We start from the raw sequence: 22,092 nt of genomic DNA, 5'->3' as shown, positions 1-22,092 counted from the left end.
TTCAGCTGTCAGTTTCCACTGTGAGGAACATAGTAAGGAAATGGAAGACCACAGGAACAGTACTAGTTAAGGCCCGAAGTGGCAGGCCAAGAAAAATCTCAGATAAGCTGAAGCGAAGGATGGTGAGAACAGTCATAGTCAACCCGCAGACCTGCTCCAAAGACCTACTACATGATCCAAATGTATGCTCCTGCCTAATTTTTTTTAAAGAATTATTGCACACTTTCTGTAAATCCTATAAACTTCATTTCACTTCTCAAATATCACTGAGTTTATCAGCTATATGATATATTTAACTGAAATTGCTGATCCAAACAACCACTGATTTGTAAAGGAAAATCATGGAAATCATCAGGGGTGCCCAAACGTTTGCATACCACCATATGTACAATGGCAATGTGTCAGTTGTGAGATGTGCAATAGGAAAGTAAGATGTGTTTGATTTTGATGTGGGATTAGATCAAGGATCGGCTGTAAACCCTTTCTTGTTTGCTATGTTGATAGACAGGCTGACAGATGAGATTAGACAGGAGTCTTCATGGACTATGATGTTTGCAGGTAATCTGTAGTGAGAGGTTGAGATGAGTTTGGAGAGGTGGAGATATGCTCTGGAGAGAACAGGAATGAAAGTCACTCAGAACAAGACAGAGTACATGTGTGTGAAAGAGGGGGAGTACTGTGGAATAGTGAGGTTTCAAGAAGTAGAGGAGGTGAAGATAGATGAGTTTAAATACTTGCGATCAACTGTACAAAGTAATGGAGAGTGTGATAGAGAGGTGAAGAAGAGCGTGCAGGCAGGGTGGAGTAGTTGGAGAATGGTGGCAGGAGTGATTTGTGACAAGACACTAGTTAGATCAGCTATGTTGTACAGCTTAGACAAGGATGGGTAGGATTGGGAATGACCACATCAGAGGGACAACACACGTAGGACAGCTTGGAGGCAAGGTCAGAGAGGTGAGCTTGAGATGGTTTGGACATGCTGGAGCAAGGGTATATTGGGAGAAGGATGCTGAGGATGCAGACACCAGGCAGGAGAAGAGGGAGGCCAAAGAGGAGGTTTATGGATGTGGTGAGGGAGGATATACAGGTGGTTGGTGTGATACAGGAAGATGGAGATGAATGATGTACTGTTGCGATCCCTAATGGGAGCAGCAACAAGAAGAAGATTCCATAAGGAGTGACTCACATTTGGAGCCATTGAAGGAACTTCAGGTTTTGACACTTCCACCTTGGCACCAGAGGTTGCCACTTAATCTTGACATAGACCAAAGATTGAATAACAGACCAGTATGGATAAATCAGAATATCAGTTACCACTATCAAGGAGGATGACACACTGGTGCCATAACCATACAAATACCACATGAACCCATCTTCATTGTCACCTATTTTACATGTTGTCTTTGGCCCTGCAGGTTGTGTGAGTAGGTTCCAGTGTTGCCAGATCAACGAGGAGGAAAACCGCTATCGAAGCTGGTGGACCCTCCGAAAAACCTGCTTTATCATAGTGGAACACAACTGGTTTGAATCCTTCATCATATTCATGATCCTGCTGAGCAGTGGAGCTCTGGTGAGTGTATTCTTTCACTTTACAAGCTGTCTCCGCTCTGTGGACTTTATGTTACTCGATTTAGCACCAAGGTGGTCCTGAGTTTGAATCTCGACACTTGAGCGGTTTGTGAGGAAATTGTATCTTTTCCTCATGTTCATGTTGATTACTTTTTGAGATGCTGTCTAGTCTAAAGACAAACAAGCAACAAGTTGTGTGTGTTATTTAGAACTATAGCTGTGTTACCGGCACGATTGTCAAAACTATAGTTTTCTGAGAATTACTGGATTCAGAGAGTATAGCCAATAGAGCATTTTGCTATTTTATACTAGATATTGTTACTACTGATGAGCTATGTTAAAATGCTAACCATGTTTTCAGTTTCAGTTCAATGATTAACAATTTTTGATGACTATAGCTAATGCTATAGGTTGAAGATGAGTGAGTGTGTGTAGCTAATGCTAATGCATAATGGCAGACACTAGTTACAGGCACACATTAGCAGTTAGCATTAGCATATGCGGTCATGCTAACCACCTCCACAATTCACTGCTTTAACGTTTCCCATAATCCCACTGGCGGCCCCCTGCACTTCCCAGAATGCACTGCGGCACCAGCAGAGTTCCGTCATTTCAAGGTCATGTAAACAATAGCTAGCGAGGGTGTGGATGGCATCAATTCAGCGAGTTCACAAGCGATTACGAGGGTAGGCTGAAAAGTTCTAAGGCTTCCCATGAAGGAGTAATGCATTAACTGCATTATAGTGAGTATGATGATGACATGTTCTCCCAAGTGTAGAGGCTTATCTAGAAAAGGTGTAGCACCTGTGATAAACTTCTGCTGTGCCCCGATGTTGTCTTGTTGTCCATACTTCACGAGGTGTGTTTATATTGTGCCCTAAACCGGAACTCTGCTGAAACCAACATTTTGCGTAAGTCACAGACTGCGAGGCGGCGTAACATTCAAAACTGTGAAACAGCGAATGGCTGGTGTCAACCACAGTTAGCGTCAACTCAAAACAATTTGTATCCTCTGCTTACAAATTGTAACTATATATGCCAACAGTAAGTGTTGAAGACATTTTCTTTAATACAGTCAATTTGTAGTCAAATAGATAGTGTCACTGTTACAATGTCCAGTATAGATGGCATTATCATCCATGTAGAGAAATTAGTACTTTCATGTTTGGATCCAACATCTTCACACCACATAATAAAGATAGGGCTTGTTTGGCACTGGTCACTTTTTCCTGTGTTTGCAGCGTTAGAGTAGCGACATGACGTTTGTGCAGTTGAAGATTTTGCTTGCTTGTTTGCTCTGAGTCGTGGGGGACACATCAAATTTCATTGTTCTTATGGAAACAAGTGACACAGAATTTCCACAACAAACCGATCAGATGAACTAAATGTCCTTTAAGATGAATAACATCCATTTTTGCTTATTTGACCCAACACTGAAGTAGCTTTTCCACACAAGTTGTACGAGAACATTAAACTATCTGTTTCTGTAAAGCCACACCATGATATTTAACCTCATTTTATTAGAGGCATACAGATGAGCAAATTTCACTGTGACTAGTCTCCGTGGGCAAGGGGACATTTGAACCTAATGAGGTTGGCCTTCACCCAAATGACTGACCTTTGGCTGACGTTGCCAGACTAGTTCTGGAATCTTTTTAAGTGTGTGCTACCTTTGGTCCAAACCAGGTTCAAAATCTAATTCCTTGAGACTGACCTTTGCCAAATTGAATTCATACATACATACATACATACACACATCCAGGATCAGGTCAGCTCCATCAGGGGACCCCAGACTTTCCTTTCCCAGGCCATATTATCCACCTCCTACTGGTTCATCTCGAGGAGTTCCCAGGCCAGTGTGGAGATATAATTACTCCACCTAGTCCTGGGTCTTCCACGGGGTCTCCTCCTGGATGGAAGTGCATGGAACACCTCCCCAGGGAGGCACCCAGGAAGCATCCTTACCAGATGGCTGAACCATCTCAATTGACTCCTTTCAACATGAAGGAGCAGCGGCTCTACTCCAAGTTCCTCACAAATAACTACGCTTCTCACTTTATCTTGAAGGGAGACACCAGCCACCCTCCTGAAGAAACCCATTTTGGCCTCTTCTACTTTAATTCTTCAGTCATGACCCAACCCTCATGACCATAGGTGAGAGTAGGAACGAAGATTGACCAGTAGATCGAGAGCTTCGCCTTTTGGCTCAGCTCCCTTTTGGCCACAACAGGCGGGCGAAAAGGGCGAGTGCAACACAGTCCCAATTGGCCGATTCTCCAGCCAATGTCACGCTCCGTTGTCCCCTCACTTGTGAACAAGACCCCGAGGTACTTGAACTTCTTCACTTGGGGCAAGGCCATGTAACTGAAAATGATTATTCTGTAATTCATTCACACAGCTGTGACTGTTGATTGGCTCAATCATGTTTTCTTATTACATTGCATTATTGCCATATTCTGTCCATGCTGGCACAAGATAATATCAAACAAGCAGTTATTTAGGGAGACTAAGATGAGGAGTACCACTTGTATTGTGAGGAAATGCCAGCTTCAACCTTTTGGCCATGTGGCCCATTTCTGTAAGACTGAACCAGCACATATGAGCCTGACTGTTGAGGAGAGTGACAGGAGTGACAAGGCCAGGGGGATGAGTATGGCTCACCTGGCTGTGCCAGACAGATGGTTATTTTACAGATAAGCAGCGACAGACCAGTTGACTGACTGGGTGGTTGCCATCTGGGACCCCGGGCATTTCAGTCGTGTTGCCAGTGCATCAAAGCACAGTGCCAGTACATACCCCAAGACTTGACATGGTGGTGGCCGGTGGGGAAAAACACATTAAAATCTTTTCTTAGATCTTCTATAGACTTACAGTATAACGCCTTGCTCTTTATCAAAGAAAAAACAATGTAGTGGGTTCTGAAACTACACTTGTGTTTAGCACTTGAATGATGATGGAGTGTGGCATTCAAGTACTGCAACCACAAATCAGAAAAAGCTGGGACGGTATGGAAAATGCAAATAACAAAATGCAATCATTCTTACATTTAACAAGTATGAGGTCTGTCAATAAAGTAACGGTCCTTTTTATTTTTTTCAAAAACTATATGGATGTCATTCATATGTTTTTACGTCAGACATGCTTGAACCCTCATGCACATGCGTGAGTTTTTCTACGCCTGTCGGTGACGTCATTCGCCTGTGAGCACGCCTTGGGAAGGAGTGGTCCCGCCCCCTCGTCGGATTTTTATTGTCTGGAAATGGCGGAATGAAAAGGACTTTTAAACCATCAGAATTTTTTCAGAAGCTGTTAGAGACTGGCACCTGGAAACCATTCGAAAAATTTATCTGGCTTTCGGTGAAAATTTTACGGGCTTCACAGAGAATAAGGTCTGTTACTACAGCTTTAAGGACCCCTTTAAGGACGCTCGGTGCACCGCGCTCCGAGCTGCGACGACGCGGCACAAGCCACCGGACCATTTCTAAACGGATGGCTCTGTGGATACAAGACCGTCGTGTGCTCTTTCTCTGGTTATCAGAAGAGCTGGACATCAGCCATTTTCCGGCAGATTTCACTTTTAACAAGAGATTTTGTCATGGAAAGCCGCGCGGAGGCTTCGCGCGTAAAGACCAATTCGCTTTGGAAGCGAGACAAAGGAACACCTCCGTTTCGGCGTGTCAGAGGACAAGTTTGGACATGTCTATCTCGGCTTTCAATGCTTACCAGTCCAGTAAGTATCAGTGAAATTGTGGAGAGCTGGACATGTCCAAACTTGTCCTCTGACACGCCGAAACGGAGGTGTTCCTTTGTCTCGCTTCATCAGCGAATCGGTCGTGACGCCCAAAGCCTCCTCGCGGCTTTCCATGACAAAATCTCGTTAAAAGTGAAATCTGCCGGAAAATGGCTGATGTCCACAGCTCTTCTGATAACCAGAGAAAGGGCACGACAGTCTCGTATGCACAGAGCCATCAGCTCAGAAATGGTCCTGTGGCTTGTGCCGCGTTGTCGCAGCTCAGAGCATATGAATGAAATCCATATAGTTTTTGAAAAAAGTAAAAAGGGCCGTTACTTTATTGACAGACCTCGTACTTTGACTTCTGTTTCATTGCAGACAGTATGAACCCGAGATATTGTATGCTTTGTGTGTTCCACTTCATTTAATTTGTGAATATACATCCATGCATTTCAGGCCTGCAACACATTCCAAAAAAGTTGGGATGCTGACGCATTTGCCACTTTCTTATGTTGCCATTCCTTCTCTCACAACACATAAAGACTTCATGGCATTGAAGACACCAAGCAGTGAAGTATTTTGAAGTGTTTTTTCTTTCCTGAAAACACATCTTGAGATGTGCAACACTACACAGCAGAGGTGGGACAAATTTACCATCAAGTCACTCTCAAGTCATGAATCAGCAAGTCCCAAGTCAAGTCCCAAGTCATTATGACCAGCAATTGCTTACAAGCTGACTTGAGACTTGACTTGGGACTTGCAGAATGATGACTTGAGAATGACTTGACAGTGACTTCATCCCACCTCTGGTACACGGTCATTGTTGCATTGGGGACAGGTCAGGACTGCAAGTAGGCCAGTCTCGTGTCCATACCCTGTTTGTCCACAGTCATGCCTTTGTAATGTGTGCAGAATGTGTTTTTGCATTGTCATGTAAAAAAAAAAAAATGCATGGGCATCCCTGGAAAAGATGCCATCTTGAAGGCAGCACATGTTGCTCTCAAATACTAATTTACTGTTCAGTATTAATGCTTCCATTACAGAAGTGTAAATTTCCTTTGCCAAGGGGACCGACACAAAAATCCCAGACGTGACATACCATGACAGACCCTGGCTTTTGGACTTGCTGCTGAGTCCAGTCTAGGTGGTCCTTTTCATCTTTAGTATTCATCCTTTTTCTATAGCCACTTACTTCAATTAGGGGTAAGCCGGTATAGCCCTATGACTGCTGGAGCCTATACCAGCATAGTGCATGAGGCAGGGTACACCCTGGACGGGACGCCAGTCTGTTGCAAGACCACATATAGACACACCGCAAACACGTGTATGGGTAATTTAATGTTTCCATCTCACCTAACCCTCATGTCTTTGGGTGTGGGATGAAGCCAGAGGACCCAGAGAGAACCCACACAAACACATGGACAACATGCAAACTCCACACAGAAAGGCCACAGGTGGGAATTGATCCCATGACCTTGCTGCTCAGAGGCAAAATCTATCATAGGTGTGGTGTAAATTTCTTCCAAAAAAGGCTTGGAAGACTGATTTGTCTGACTACAATACATATTTCCACCTTGCGATGGTCTAAACCAGATGTAATTTCAGCCCAAAGAAGTCAACACCTCTTCTGGACAAGGTTGACATAAGGCTTCTTTTTTGCACAGTAAAGTTTTAAGTGGCATTTGAGAATATAGCTCCATATTGTATTGCTTGACAGATGTTTCAAAATAATCCCTTGCCCATCTGGTTATATCAGCTATTGATGAATGACAGTTCTTGATAAAGTGCCATCTGAAGGAGCAGAATTCACGGATGTTCAGCTTACACCCTTGGCCTTTACATACTGAAATTCCTCCAGATTCCTTTAATTATTTAATGATATTATGCACTGCAGAAGGAAAAATATGCAAATCATTTCGGGTCTTTCACTGAGGAACATTGATTTATTTCAATAATATTCTCATACATTTCTTGACAAACTGGAGATCCTCTGCCCATCTTTGCTCCTCAAAGAATCAGCCTTTTGTGGATACTGCTTTTGTATCAAATCATAATTACAATCATTTGGCATCAACTGTATGAAATAACACATTTATGTATTTATTTATTTGGAATGTGTTGCACAGCTTAAAATGCAGGAATGAATATATATATATATATATATCACCAAATTAAATGAAAACAAAGCACAAAATATTTTAGGTTCATGCTGTACTGTGTTGCAGACCGAACGGTCCTCCTGAAAATCTGTCCGCCCTGCCTTCACTGCGCCTGCGTCATCAGCCGCGTTTCACGGATTATCACCTTGTTTCTGCTTCAAACTGCACTCCAGTCATCATCTATCTCAATAACAGATATCTGAAGCTTTTGTACAACAATCATTTCCACATAAATTTAGCATTATTTCATCATAAAAGACGGAGGAAGTGATCAGGGCGCCACAGCAGCATGGGCTGCTAGTTGTTGCGTTCATTGTGCATCCGTCATTTCAAAGCGTCACTGAATATCGCCTTGTTTCTGCTTAAAACTGACTTTAGAATGATTTAAGAGGTTTTACCTTGTCATCTGATGGTTAATAATCACATTTGTCCATTTGATCGCTTTGGGTGAAGAGACTCTGTCTTGGACGAGCGGCTGAGCTCTGAAATGACGCATGTGCAGTGGAGGTAGGGCGGACCAATTTTTAGGGGCGGACTGTTCGGTCTGCGACACCGGAATGAAATAGATGTCAAACTAAATGTAAGGATCACTGCAGTTGTTTGTTTAGTTTATTTTTCATTTTTCAATTTGCATTTCCCATACTGTTACAACTTGTTCTGATTTAGGGATGAGGAATTACACTGGATTTCACAGCTTGCCGTCAGTGTTTCATTGAGAGTTCTGTAATTTCCAGATCTGCTTTTCTTCCACTTGCAGGCATTTGAGGACATTTACATCGAACAGAGGAAAGCCATTAAAACCATGCTGGAGTATGCAGACAAGGTCTTCACGTACGTCTTCATCCTGGAGATGCTGCTAAAGTGGGTGGCTTATGGCTTCGTGAAGTACTTCACCAACGCCTGGTGCTGGCTCGACTTCCTCATTGTAGATGTGGGTTTATTAATTAATTCATAGGTTTATAGCGTTATGTAAATAGTATTACAAATAAATAAATAAATGATGATGCTATGCACAGAAGACAAACGACATTCAGCAGGTGTCGTATGGAAAAGAGTACTAGCTGTTATACGCTTTAACAATTTAGTTATTTTTATTATAGTTTGATTGAGTTCAGTAATACTTGACACACCTCATTGTGTGACACACTTAGAAGGATTATTTTTCTTAATTTGTTGCCTGTCTCTGTCATTGTCATTCTTTCAGGTATCCTTGGTCAGCCTCATTGCCAACGCGCTGGGCTACTCTGAACTCAGCGCCATTAAGTCTCTGAGGACACTGCGAGCCCTCCGACCCCTCAGAGCGCTTTCTCGGTTCGAAGGCATGAGGGTGAGAATGTTTGGAAAAGTGGATACACAAAGCTACTTGTATTGTTGTTTTGAAGTGCTTGAAGATACAGGACCCTTTGGCAGTCCTTAATACTACCATTTTTTTTGAATTTTCACTTTAAAGAGGCATTTCACATATTTTAAACATAACATTTTCAACTTAATTTTCATAAACAGAGGTAAACGTCTCTGAATGAGCAGATTCCTGTATATGGAGCTTACCCTCATTTATGCAGGACAATGTAAAGTCAACATGGTCTATCTGAGTAAAGTTGGGCAGTATTAAAATAAAACAAAGTGGATATTCTTCCGTGACCAGAAGAGGAATAACTTTAGCTATTTGTCTGGAACACGCTGTGACAGGAGCTGTGACAGGCACGGTTAGGGTTAGGGTGAGGGTTAGGGGAAGGGGTAGGGTTACAAATAGCAAAATAATAATAAAAAAAAACTGCATCACAAAATATTAAAAACTCAGTGACTTGCTAAAGTAGGTCATGTGATGATGTCATCGCGCTCGACCAATCACAGCAGGTTCCAGACCAGTCACATCATCTTCTGGACATAGAGCCAAAGTAAGCCCTCTTCTGGTCAAAGAAGAATATCCACAGCCTTAAAAAGGCTATCTGTGATTACTGTTAGCGTATATATTCAGTCACGCTAACCACTTAGCATTAATGTCAACTATAATTAGCATCAGCCACTAACCACTGGGTCACCCACGGGTAACGTCAACTAAGGATAGCATTATACACTCTTAGCATGACCACATATACATATCCAAATGCTAACCAGTAGCAGTATCAGTCAAATGTCCCATGTTGTCATCACAGTGTCCAGTATAAATAGTGGTATGCTTCACATTTTTAGGAGTCTGGTCATTCCCATCACAAAAAAAAAAAAAAAAATTATTGTAAGTTTCGATTAATAATTCAGGCATGTGAATTCCTCACTGATCTATGGATATCTGCGTTTGTGTGAGATGGATGTCCTACTGCAATGACAGCAACTGATACATAGCATATTCTGTGCAGGATAAAGCACGTTTTTACTGGTTAGATACATTTTTACTAGCTGGATTCCGAAAATTGTGTACCACATAATCATTCCTAAGGGCTGCATTTAGATTACGTTGTGGTAGATGTTTGAGCAAATGTTTTCACCAATCGTTTACTGCAACACCGTCAAGCACAACCATTTAATATGATGTTGTGGTCAAGGATTCATCAAAACCAAGCTATGGTGATGAGTAAAAATGTGCCTTAGCCAGCAGCAGAATATGCTACATGGGTCCCTCATAACAAATGTCGTTGCGGCAGGACGCATATCGTGTGCAAACTCTGATATCTACATATCTGCGAGAAAATCACATCCCTGAAAATGAAAACTCTGTATTTTGTATGTTTATTAGCTGATCTTGACAAACTATATAAGCCATTTTATTTATGGGACAACATTTGAAAAATTAGCAGTGCAGTTTTAATAGTCTGTTAGCGCAAGTGTTACTGGCATCTTTAGTTTTCTTTTTTTGGTGCTTTACTGATAGATGTTTTGGTTTGTGTTTGTATTTGTATCGTGGATTGTCCCTTTAAATTGTCTTCATATACACTCAAAGAACAAGAGTACTTTAAAATAAATAAGGTATTTTCAAGAGATTTAATTTTATAAATTCAATTAATTGCAAGTGTGTGCGATAGATTATAAATTGTAAAAGTTTATAAATGTACTATGTTGAGCAGATGTTTTAGGCACTCAGTAAGTTTGGGAAAAATGTTTTTCTTAAAAGCATCTAAAAATGTAATTTGATATGTCAAAAAAATTACACATATTCAAACAATTCTCATGAGATTTTTTGAAATTGTTAACGAAACTAATCAGTTGTCAAGTTGCAATCTTAACTTTCAGATGTGCCTAAACCTTTTGTACATTTTCTCAGTGTTGATGTGTCTATTTCTTAGTTAAGCTGAAGTTATATTTTATATAAGCCAAAAGCTTTTGGCGACATTATTGGCAGTGAATACAGCAGGAGGGCCTGAATAAAAGACTGTATGCTTACAAGTGTAGATCTATCTTTTCCTTACATTTCAGCAGTGTGCTTTCTATCTGCATGACTTTCGTGACATTGTGTTAATGGACTATGTACTGTATAGTTGTCTATAGCTGTTCACAGGCATTGTTTTCTGACATTGCTTGCGTGGTGCCTTTTAACCTGTAATATTTTTCTTTGTTGTGTGTCTTTTTTCATTTACAGTCAAACAAAATTTTGTGACTGCATCCCGCCTCTCGAAGGTTTTTTTATGTTTTGCTGTTTTTACCTATCAAATGTTGACTTTTTCCACCTATCCATCTTCTTCTTTTCAATTGTCATGTTGTTAAATTATTTGTAGATATGTATGGTTTTAAGAGCTTTTATGTGTGCAGAATTGTACATATTAAATAGATGTTTTTATAGATTAGGAATATAAATTGTTACAATGAGGGATTTGCTACGTAAACTTTAATCCTTTGATTAAACAGCTCCATGAGATTTTGTAGTTAAGAACAGTTAGATGATTAAATAAGGTTTCAGATCTTTGGTTGACTAAAAGCGAAGTGCTAAAACTGTTCTCATTTCCACTTGTCCAGGTTGTGGTGAACGCGCTGTTGGGTGCCATCCCCTCCATCATGAATGTGCTGCTGGTCTGCCTCATCTTTTGGCTCATCTTCAGCATCATGGGTGTCAACTTGTTCGCGGGAAAGTACTATTACTGCATCAACACCACCACCGACAAGCTCTTTCCCATCAGCATTGTCAACAACCAGACTGACTGCCTGCGTTTGGTCAATGACAGCGCTCGTTGGAAGAATGTCAAAATTAACTTTGACAATGTTGGGGCTGGTTATCTTGCTCTCCTGCAAGTGGTGAGTTTTGGTGGTGCATTATAACTAAAAGTTCAGGTGATAGAATTGGCAAGTTGAGCATTGACTACTCCTGATAGTTTGAGCAATGACTGAAACATCAAGTCAGGTCTGGGAGCACACATTGCTGTATCCACCACACCACGGAACTGGTCCATCTCCATATCCCAGAAGTACCTAGCTATCTGCCGCAGCCAGGTGATACGTGGGCATCTTCTTTTTTTTCTACAACTGCTGGGGTCCTCAGCACTGAGGGACCTTTTCACTGGATCACAGCAAGAGAAATGTGCCACATGGCTAAAATGTCTTAGCTGATGTAACTAAAAATAGTTTGAAGTCTCATCTCTGGAACAAAATAAAAGAACTAGAGAATGCCAAGGTTGGTGTCATTGGTGCCATATGGCAGGGTTGTCCACCGTCTGGCTGCATCCAGGTCCAAACCTGCAGCAGCTCATGGACATCCTTTCTTTCAGCAAGGAAGACTCAAACGTAATAGTGCTATAACAGCCAGTCCATTTATCACAACTGGCACACTGCATTCAGTACTTTAATGTTTCAAATAATCCCCCTGTGCTTCCCAGAATGCACCGCAGTGCCAGCAGAGTTCCAGTGTCTCACAGCACATGTAAACAATGGCTAGAGAGGATGTGGATGGCGTTGATTTAGCAAGTTCACGGGCGATTATGATGATGACATGTTCTCCCAAGTTGAGAGGGTTATCTAGAGGAGGTGTAGCACCTGTGATGGACTTCTGCTGTGCCCAATGTTGTCTTGTTGACCATACTTCATGATGTTTGTTTACATTGTGCCCTGAAGTGGAACTCTGCTGAAACTGACCTCTCGCATGAGTCACAGACTGCGAGATGGTGCAAGATTCACAACTGTGAAACAGTGAATATAGGTTTCAGTCTTTTTTTTCCTCCCAGATAAGACAGATTCAGGAACAACCATTATGTAGCCATCTTCAATTATACATTTATCAAGAGTGCCTGAAAAGATCCGGCTCAGGAATGGTGCATCGGTGGCTATACTAATCAATCTTTGTTATGACACTGTAAATCAGGTAAGCACCATTTAATGGCTTTTGATCATTGTTTTTAAGTGTTTAATGTAAATGATTTAGACATGTTATGCTTTCCAGTGTTCAAAACAGATTTTGGGCAGATCTCTTTCCTACATCTACAAGATTCTTCTGACAGAGTTTTAACCAGGAAAGAAAAATTAGACCATATTACCCCAGTTCATTAGATTCCTGTACACGTGAAATCAGATTTTAAAGTTTTATTGTAAACTTACAAAGCTATAAATGGCCCTCCACCCTCCTACTTGGTTGACCTTGTTAAGCCTTATGTGCCTTCAATTCAATTCAGTTTATTCATTTTATATAGTGCCAAATCACAACAGAGTTGCCTCAAGGTGCTTCACACTATACAACTCACAAAACAAAATAAAATGAATTAAAAGATTAAAAACATAGTCAAAAAATAAAAAAGTTAAAAGCATAGTAACACAATATGCCAGTATGCTAGCCACACGAAAGGGAAAATAAGTGCGTCCTAAGTCTGGGCTTGAGAGTCTCTACAGAATCTGATTTATTGACGCAGGGAGATCATTGCACAGAACAGGGGCACGATAAGAGAAAGCTCTGTGACCCGCAGACTTTTTATTCACCCCAGGGACAAAAAGTAGTCCTGCACCCTGCAAACACAAAGCCCGGGCCGGTACGTAGGGTTTAATTAGGTCATCTAGGTAGGGAGGTGCCAATCCGTGAACAATTTTATAGACTAGTAGCAGAACCTTAAAATCTGATCTCACAGGGACAGGAAGCCAGTGAAGGGATGCCAAAATGGGTGTAATGTGGTCAAACTTTCTGCTTCGTGTCAAAGGTCTGGCAGTAGCATTTTGAACCAATTGGAGACCCCTAATGCTAGACTGCAGTAAACCAGAAAGTAGAACATTGCAGTAGCCCAGTCTAGAAGAAACAAATACATGAATCAGGGTCTCAGCATCAGCCCTAGAGGATGGGACGAATCTTCGCTATATTTTACAAGTGGAAGAAAGCAGTCCTCGTAATATCTCTAATGTGGAGGACAACGTAGGATCAAAAATTAGCCCAAGGTTCCTCGCTTTGTCAGTGTGATGTATGACACACGAGCCTAGGTTAAGCGTTAGCTGGTCAAATTGATTCCGATGTCTCATTGGGCCAAGAACTATCATTTCAGTCTTATAGGAGTTTAAAAGTAGGACGTCACGAAATTGCCTTCACATCTACTGCATTTTTGAATACATTATTACTCTATGTCCCAAAGTTTAAGAAAAGGGCTGCTGGTCCAGAACCTTCTCAAATCATGTGCCTGCTTTTCAATCAAGTTTCAAGAAATATTTATTCTCTCTCTCTAACCTATAATCAGGCGTAATACTGTCAGCTTTGTTTTTAATGGCTACTTATTCTCTGTACAAGCTACTGTTTCAATTGCATTTTTTAATAATGATGTGCAGTTGTTGTTGTTGTAAAGTTACTTAAACTGAAACCACCATACAAATAGTTGTATTATAATAATAATATTAATTATTATTATTATTATTATAAACAGAATTAAAAGTATTTAATGAAAAGGTGAAATTGTTGCTTAAACAGTAACAATATTGTATGCACACATAAATTTATTGATACACACATACTTCGGTTTGTATTTGTGCTTTTATGTTTGTTAAAATTTTGTTTTCGCTAGTTGCTGTAATAACGATAAGAAATAAATTGAAACAGGCTTTTGCTAAATGCCTGTGTGCATTGGGTCACATTAATCCTAACTGAATTACTCTGATGCTGCGTAAAAGAAACAAAACAACAAAAATGCTTTCAGAGACGATGACGGGTGTAAAAACAACTGGTGGAGACAAACCTCTATCCACTCCATCCTGACTGAGCTCTTTCTCTTCTGCTTCTAGGCAACATTTAAAGGTTGGATGGATATTATGTACGCAGCTGTAGACTCTCGAAATGTAAGTCATTTTCTGTTAAAAAAAAAATGTGAGAGGGACTGTCAGTGAATATAAACCCACAAATAACTTTACTCCTTTTACTTTCTTTGTCTTTTCCAGTTGGAAGAACAGCCAGACTATGAAGTCAACTTATATATGTATCTCTACTTTGTGATTTTCATCATCTTTGGCTCCTTCTTCACCCTCAACTTATTCATTGGTGTCATCATTGACAACTTCAACCAACAGAAGAAAAAGATAAGTTGTGTTTATAGGAATTCACAGCACACCTCTGTGCTACCACACATCCAGGACGCCAATTTCAATTAATCATCCTGCTAAAATTGAAAGTTGAAACTGAACATCAAAGATGTTTTTATTTATTTATTTACTGTTACTGAGTAAACATATGCCACATGCAATACCTCCATGGCCCAGTAGGTGGCTGTGGCACACACTTTGGGAAACTACTGCATTATCATTTGAACTTGATACTAAGTGAATGTGCAGAATTTGACATTATGGAAGAAGTCATAAGTCCTGTACAGTTCTTTAGGCTCAATGGACTCGGGTATCCCCCAATAACATACTATGACACAGATGATAGTCAACAACTCAAAACCTGGACGGGACACCAGTTCATCTCAGATTACTTCCCTTGCCAAGACTGGTACCCATTCACAGCTGGGTGGACTGGATGAAGTGTCTTGTCCAAGGAGCAGTGACTCAACCCTGGTCTGTACATTGAAAATCCAAGTCCTATCCCACAGATCCACCTCCTTTGTGAAAGACAAAAGCAAACCATTACAAAAAACCCCTACAAACTCAAAAATTTACACTATGTCAATACCTTGGTAACTACTAAGAGAAGAATACTCCGATGTATGCCCTGAGGCCCGTTTATGTTGATGCTTATCCCCAGATTCCATACCTTGAAGGAGATGAAACTCAATCCCCCCCATTCCCCCAAACCATTGCTGGTACTCAGGAACGACATCTGGGTGAACTGAAACAATGCCAAAATTTCAAACCCCCTGGTCTACTATTGTAGAAAAAGAGTACCATGCTAGGCTACCATGCTAGTAGCCATGCTAGGCCACGATAATGTCATTGGTACCCTTTGGTACCAATGATGCTATCGTAGCCTAGCATGAGCACAGGATGGCATTAATGCAAAGCAATTGGAACACAATCCATAATAACACTCACAGCTGCGTGAACAGTGGGTTACAGAATAATCATTACTGGAGACACGACGAGGACCTATAGGTACGAAACATGACCAAAAACACAGGTGCCGCTGAGTCACAGAGACCCACATACAGCAGCATAGTCAATGCAGTCTGGAAATGTGCCGTCCTATCAAGCAAGCATTAACAAGCAGTTTTGGCAACACCCAGCAGATAGGCAGGGAGGAGGTGCAGATGTGAAAAGAGCCACATATGGGGAGTAGCTGCACTACTTTTGCTGTGTGCTGGCAGCTTGTACTGACGGAGATCCTGGATCAGCCAGTGCGTCTCAGCAGCCCCGCAGCAGCAGCGTGACACAGATGGCTCTTCTGTGTTGACACCAGTCTTCCCCCGAGACATCATACACTCAGAGAACACCGCTTGCTGGCTACAAACACTCGCCGTCTGGCACTGAATGATGAGTTAGGGACTGTGGTTATTTAAAATGATGGGAAATTTAGGATTTTGTCACACAGAAGCAGTCATTTGGTATCAAATAACTTCTGTTGTTGAGTATTTAACCTGATTTTATTCAAGGTGGGGCCAGGTCTGGTTTGGGAACATGTGCTGGTGTTGCGCATCACTCCAGCCACCACACCCGGCCCATCCCCTCGTCTCAAAAGCAGTCATCTATCTGCTGCAGCCAAGTGGAATGTGGGCGCCCAATTGGCTGTGGTCCTCAACACGAGTGCACCTCGAAGATATACATTCCTAACATTTTTGCTCACTAACATGTAGGGGTGTTACAAAAAAAAGCAAACCCGAAAAACTGGAATGTCTTATGTGTACCAAACTGTGGACTGTGTCCATTTTAAACAGCCTGAAGTCCGCAACATTGACTATGAATTATATTTGTCACATTTGGTAGATGAAAGCAGTGGATTCATAAGCCATATGTTGAACATTTCAAGTGATATGCTCCATAATTTTAATTTTGTGCAGTATTTTGGTCTATACCTGTATAAGTAATCCTGACAGGAATTTGCCATGATTTGAACTGTACTGTGATCTTGAAACATTGATTTGTACCAAAACTTGAGGTAGGACGACCATTACAGCCCTACTCCAATTCTACTGAAGCAAATATGTTTAACAGATTTCTTAATTTGTTCCACACCTATGTGGTAAATATAGGTTTTATAACACAAACAACAAGAAGGTCCACTTTTTATGAAAAAAGACCCACCCCTCTGAAAATGCTGCCTACAGTCCAGGGTACTGTAGGGAACATCTGTCTGGAGTAGGAAATTCTCAAAAATGGAATTGAAAAATTTGGATTTTTACCCATGATACTGTGTTTCCACAATCAAAATAGCTTTTTCCTTTTGCATCTTGAGTAATGAAGACATTCTTGGCAAATGCTTTCACTTCTGTCCGTCTTGCGCCGGTCCAAGAATTTCACCTCTATCGGCATAATATGAATGCCCCTAGCTGTCCCTCTTAATCATGACCCCCAGTTCAGAGAAAGAATACCCACAAAATAGAATTGAATAGAAGCCACCAAGACACCTATGGCATCTCTTAAGGAATTATTGGCTTCTGTGGCTGTGATTGAAGAAACTGTGCATCATGCAACTATGAGAAATAATCACTATTACCAAATAGTAAATGCATATAAATGGTGCCAAGGATTAGTTCAAAGCACATGGTTATAATCAGCTTTGTTATCTTTCCTTTACTTTGGTGGTCAGGACATCTTCATGACTGAGGAACAGAAGAAATACTACAATGCCATGAAGAAGCTGGGCTCTAAGAAACCACAAAAACCGATACCTCGGCCAGCAGTAAGACAACGCCTTCTTTATTTTTTCACCTACAGAACTGCAACTGTCAGATGATGAATGTCATGACACGAGTTTTCCTCTCTCGTCAGAATGCATTTCAAGGCTGTGTATTCGACTGCATCACAAAGCAGGCCTTCGATATCATAATCATGATCCTCATCTGCCTTAACATGGTGACCATGATGGTGGAGACAGATCACCAGACACAAGAAATGTCTGATAACCTCTACTGGATCAATATGGTCTTCATTTTGCTCTTCACTGGGGAGTGTGTGCTTAAGATGGTCTCTCTGCGACACTATTATTTCACCATTGGCTGGAATATATTTGACTTTGTAGTGGTTATTCTGTCAATTGTGGGTAAGGACATTTGTTTTAAAGTGTCTCAGCTTTCTGTTCAATAATGAGGAAATTAATGTGGCTGAATTATATGCTTTTGCTTTTGCAGGTATGTTTTTATCCGACATCATTGAGAAATACTTTGTATCCCCAACACTGTTCCGGGTGATCCGCTTGGCCAGGATCGGCCGCATCCTTCGCCTTATCAAGGGTGCCAAAGGCATCCGGACACTTCTCTTTGCCTTGATGATGTCACTTCCAGCCCTGTTTAACATTGGCCTCCTCCTCTTCTTGGTTATGTTCATCTATGCCATCTTTGGCATGTCCAACTTTGCCTATGTCAAGAAAGAGTCAGGAATCGATGACATGTTCAATTTCGAGACTTTTGGGAACAGTATGATCTGTTTGTTTCAGATTACCACCTCAGCGGGGTGGGATGGCTTGCTAGCGCCCATACTGAACAAGAAGGAGCCAGACTGTGATAGCCAGATGGAACACCCGGGTAACTCCTACAAAGGAAATTGTGGCAACCCATCAGTGGGTATCTTCTTTTTCGTCAGCTACATCATCATCTGCTTCCTCATTGTAGTCAACATGTACATTGCAGTTATCCTGGAGAACTTCAGCGTGGCCACAGAGGAGAGTGCAGAGCCACTGAGCGAAGATGACTTTGAGATGTTCTATGAAGTGTGGGAACGCTTTGATCCTGATGCAACTCAGTTCGTGGAGTACAGCAAGCTTTCCGACTTTGCAGATGCTCTGGATCCACCGCTGCGTATACCGAAGCCGAATATGATCCAGCTCATTACTATGGACTTGCCCATGGTCAGCGGCGAGCGCATTCACTGCCTGGACATCCTATTTGCCTTCACCAAGCGAGTGTTAGGTGAGAGTGGCGAGATGGATGTGTTACGTGGACAAATGGAGGAGCGCTTCATGGCATCGAACCCCTCTAAAGTATCTTATGAGCCCATCACCACCACTCTCCGCCGTAAACAAGAGGACATGTCGGCCACAATCATCCAGAGAGCCTTCCGCCGCTACATGATTCGCCTCGCCATGAAGAAGGCCTCCTCCCTCTACAAGAAGCAGCTGAAGGGGGGCATCCATGACCCCGACAAGGACGTCATGGTCATCAACAAGTTCAACGAGAACTCCATCTCAGACAAAACAGACATGACTCCCTCCACAGCCTCGCCGCCGTCCTACAACAGTGTGACGAAATCGGACAAGAACAAATATGAAAAGGAAAATAAGGAAAAAGAAAACAAAGGGAAAGACTTGAAAGAGCAAAAGAAATAAACTCTTCAACAGGAACAAACTACATGCACCAGAGACATAAAATACTAAGGGAAATTTGTTTACAGCTTCTCATAGATTGATGGGTAGATTGATGGACATATTGGTTTTGACTGTTGGGAAGATAAGAAATGTTATGCCAGGTCTCCTGAAATGAGCATCTTGGGTTTTTTGGCACATCTCAGAGGAATAATTATGGGTGAAAAACTTGTTATCCAGCAGACACTGCCAGAGAGTGAGTGGAACACAGAAAAGCCTCTCTGCAAAACGCTTGTGATTTTCCTATTGGTTGTTGTTACTATCTGACACACTTGAGTGTACTGTTAAATTGTCTGTAGCTAGTGCTGCTGCTACTACTATAAATCCAGTGTCTTGAATTTAACAATCGTTGTGTCACTTAACAAGTAATCCACATTTTTCTCCCCCTAACACTTTGGTGTCTTTTATTATGAGACAGAATGTTTTCTACTCTTTTGTGCTTTTGTGAGAATGTGTTCACTGCTTTCACTGTTGCAAAATCACCAAGGGCAGGCGAAGTCAATGCTGGAACCCTAACCCTTAACTCTCAACCCTAACCCTGTTCCTTAAACCAAACCTTAACCCAAACTCTACCCTAACACTGTCTTTTCTGTTACCCTAATGCTTAGCCTTAACACTAACCCTACATAACCCGAACCTTCACCCTTTGTGCCAGAATGCCCTTGGGTCATGCAGTATACAAGCCGAAACAACAAGCAACCCACTGAAATACAAAGGACATGCTGTTGCATTCACTGGCGCACTCTCAGTGATCGTTAAAATCTGGATTGTACTTCTTTCTGGGTTGCCATCTCCCTGTTTCAGTAGAAACCATAAATCTCCAAACATATAGAAGCCGAATGTATGCAAGATGATGGAAAGAAACATATTTACATATCTATTTATCAAGGCAGGGTTGTATTTCACTTTTCTCACAGTAGAAAGTTGTAACTCAAATCAAATTTATGCATCCACACAAGTAGGAAGAACTGAAAGTTTGGTGACATTTCAGCTATTGTAGGTTCATGAACAGCTGATGCGTCCTGAGTGAGAAGGTAATCAAGATCCAAAAATATCTCCTGCCACAACGTGTAAATTTTAAAAACTGGGTCACAGCTGAATGTAACTCACTGCCACATAATAGAGATATGCATTATCTGCTCGCAAACCAGCTTATTTTCTAACAGGCTGTGGTAAGTTGCCAAGGTAGCTGGCTTTGAGAGTCATATCCAGGTGATGGAGACAAAACTCAACAGTAATTATTCAATTATTTGTAACCAAGCAATTTGACAAGCCAAGAAAGTTGGGCTATGGACTGCATTATCTGACATACAGTAGTGTTCAGAATAATAGTGCTATGTGACTAAAAAGATTAATTCCAAAAAGATTCCAAACAAATGATTAATAAAGTTCTTCCTTAATAGCACATTAATAACACAGTTTTTCCTCAAGTGATGTCAATGACTAGGTCAATAAAATTATTAAAACATCTTGTTAAATGACCTGTTTCCTTTAGTCCTTGTTGCACAATAAACTTGTAACCCAGATTAATATGCGAGTCTTTACAAATAAGTGGAGCTGAAGGCTTTGAGATCTTGTGACTTAAGGGAGAGTTAAGGCAGCCATGGATTGAAATGTCCACTATGGCAACCAGAAGTGGGTCTATGTTTCTGCGGTAGTGGTGTGGGTCAGACAGGACTCACAATGACATCTACTGCCACCAATTTATAATGAATAGATTCATGCACAATAACAGAAAGTCCTCATTCAGTTCCTGCGAACAAAACAGCTTTTGCCTGGATTAATGTTAGCCAACTTCGCTGATTTAACAGTTAGCTCATTTGGCTATAAGAACATAATTATAAATCGCAATATTATTGAAAATATATGTGTCCTGGCCCAGTGTATAACAAATGTGAAATATGTTTAACTAAAAATAACAGTTTAAATCCTTTTATGTTGACCTCGCGCAGTAGCAAGTATGGGAAACCTTTCCTTTTGCCGTTGTTGAGCTGCAAGCTATGGCGAGTATTCAAGCTAACATGCTCAAACATAACACAGAGCTGTTTCCGGTTTCTGTAGTGGAGCTTAAATGTGCTGCTTGTTAAACGTTCTAGTGTGGGTCCAACAACAGTTGGTGTGTTCTGAGTATGGGTTGGAGTGGATATGCGTCACTTCCGGTCAAGTGGTGAATCCGAAGGTGAGAATTTGTACGACCGCGACTGGTTGCCCGATGAAAACAAGCTCGGGCTGCATTGTCTATTGAAATTAGCTAGTTTTGTTTTGTCTCTAGCTTGCTTGTATCAGCCAGTTAAAGGCTATCATTGCCTAGAACAATGAGATTTATACACCAGGCTGACCTGAAATGAGCCATTGTACATTAAATTGACTTTATTATCGACTCTGACCCCTTTGAAAAAGTGATCAAATTACATGTATTTGGAGTGAGCTCAGCAATGTTTTCGTTGGTCAAAAATAGCCAACAGAGGGCGCTGGGCGTAAAGTCCGCCCCAACCCATCAACATAAATATCTATTGCCACAACATATTTAAATAAATGAATAAAATTGTCATCTGGGTTAAAGTCCAGCCTAAACTGTTACCACAATTTGCATTATTTGCTTGCAAACAGCTCCTTTTCAAGCAAGTTTCATACGAGCAAATCAAGCCTTTTTTTTTTTTTTTTTTTGGCCATATGCTAGGATTCTAGATTTCCTTCTAACAGACAATTTAACATTTGCTTTAAAGGAAAGTATTTCA

General features: G+C 41.2%; 1 protein-coding gene across 2 annotated transcripts in view; it reads left to right on the top strand.

Moving 5' to 3' along the window:
* scn1lab (sodium channel, voltage-gated, type I like, alpha b) overlaps positions 1-19,829 on the top strand; it is a 93,009-nt gene extending 73,180 nt beyond the window's left edge. The window contains exons 12-20 of one of the 2 annotated variants that reach the window (XM_034176603.1): positions 1,416-1,570; positions 8,219-8,392; positions 8,666-8,788; positions 11,410-11,685; positions 14,632-14,685; positions 14,785-14,922; positions 17,573-17,677; positions 17,767-18,037; positions 18,126-19,829. In XM_034176603.1, coding sequence (XP_034032494.1) covers positions 1,416-1,570; positions 8,219-8,392; positions 8,666-8,788; positions 11,410-11,685; positions 14,632-14,685; positions 14,785-14,922; positions 17,573-17,677; positions 17,767-18,037; positions 18,126-19,318 — 2,489 coding nt within the window. In that variant the 3' untranslated portion in view covers positions 19,319-19,829. The remainder of the gene's footprint in view (positions 1-1,415; positions 1,571-8,218; positions 8,393-8,665; positions 8,789-11,409; positions 11,686-14,631; positions 14,686-14,784; positions 14,923-17,572; positions 17,678-17,766; positions 18,038-18,125) is intronic. The other variant, XM_034176611.1, reaches the window with a different exon arrangement.
* The last annotated feature ends 2,263 nt before the right edge of the window (positions 19,830-22,092 follow it).

The sequence above is a fragment of the Thalassophryne amazonica genome, chromosome 1 (assembly GCF_902500255.1).
Source record: "Thalassophryne amazonica chromosome 1, fThaAma1.1, whole genome shotgun sequence".
NCBI classification, from domain to species: Eukaryota; Metazoa; Chordata; class Actinopteri; order Batrachoidiformes; family Batrachoididae; genus Thalassophryne; species Thalassophryne amazonica.
The sequence above is the reverse complement of the archived record's forward strand: the minus strand, read 5'-3'. Positions and strand labels throughout refer to the sequence as shown.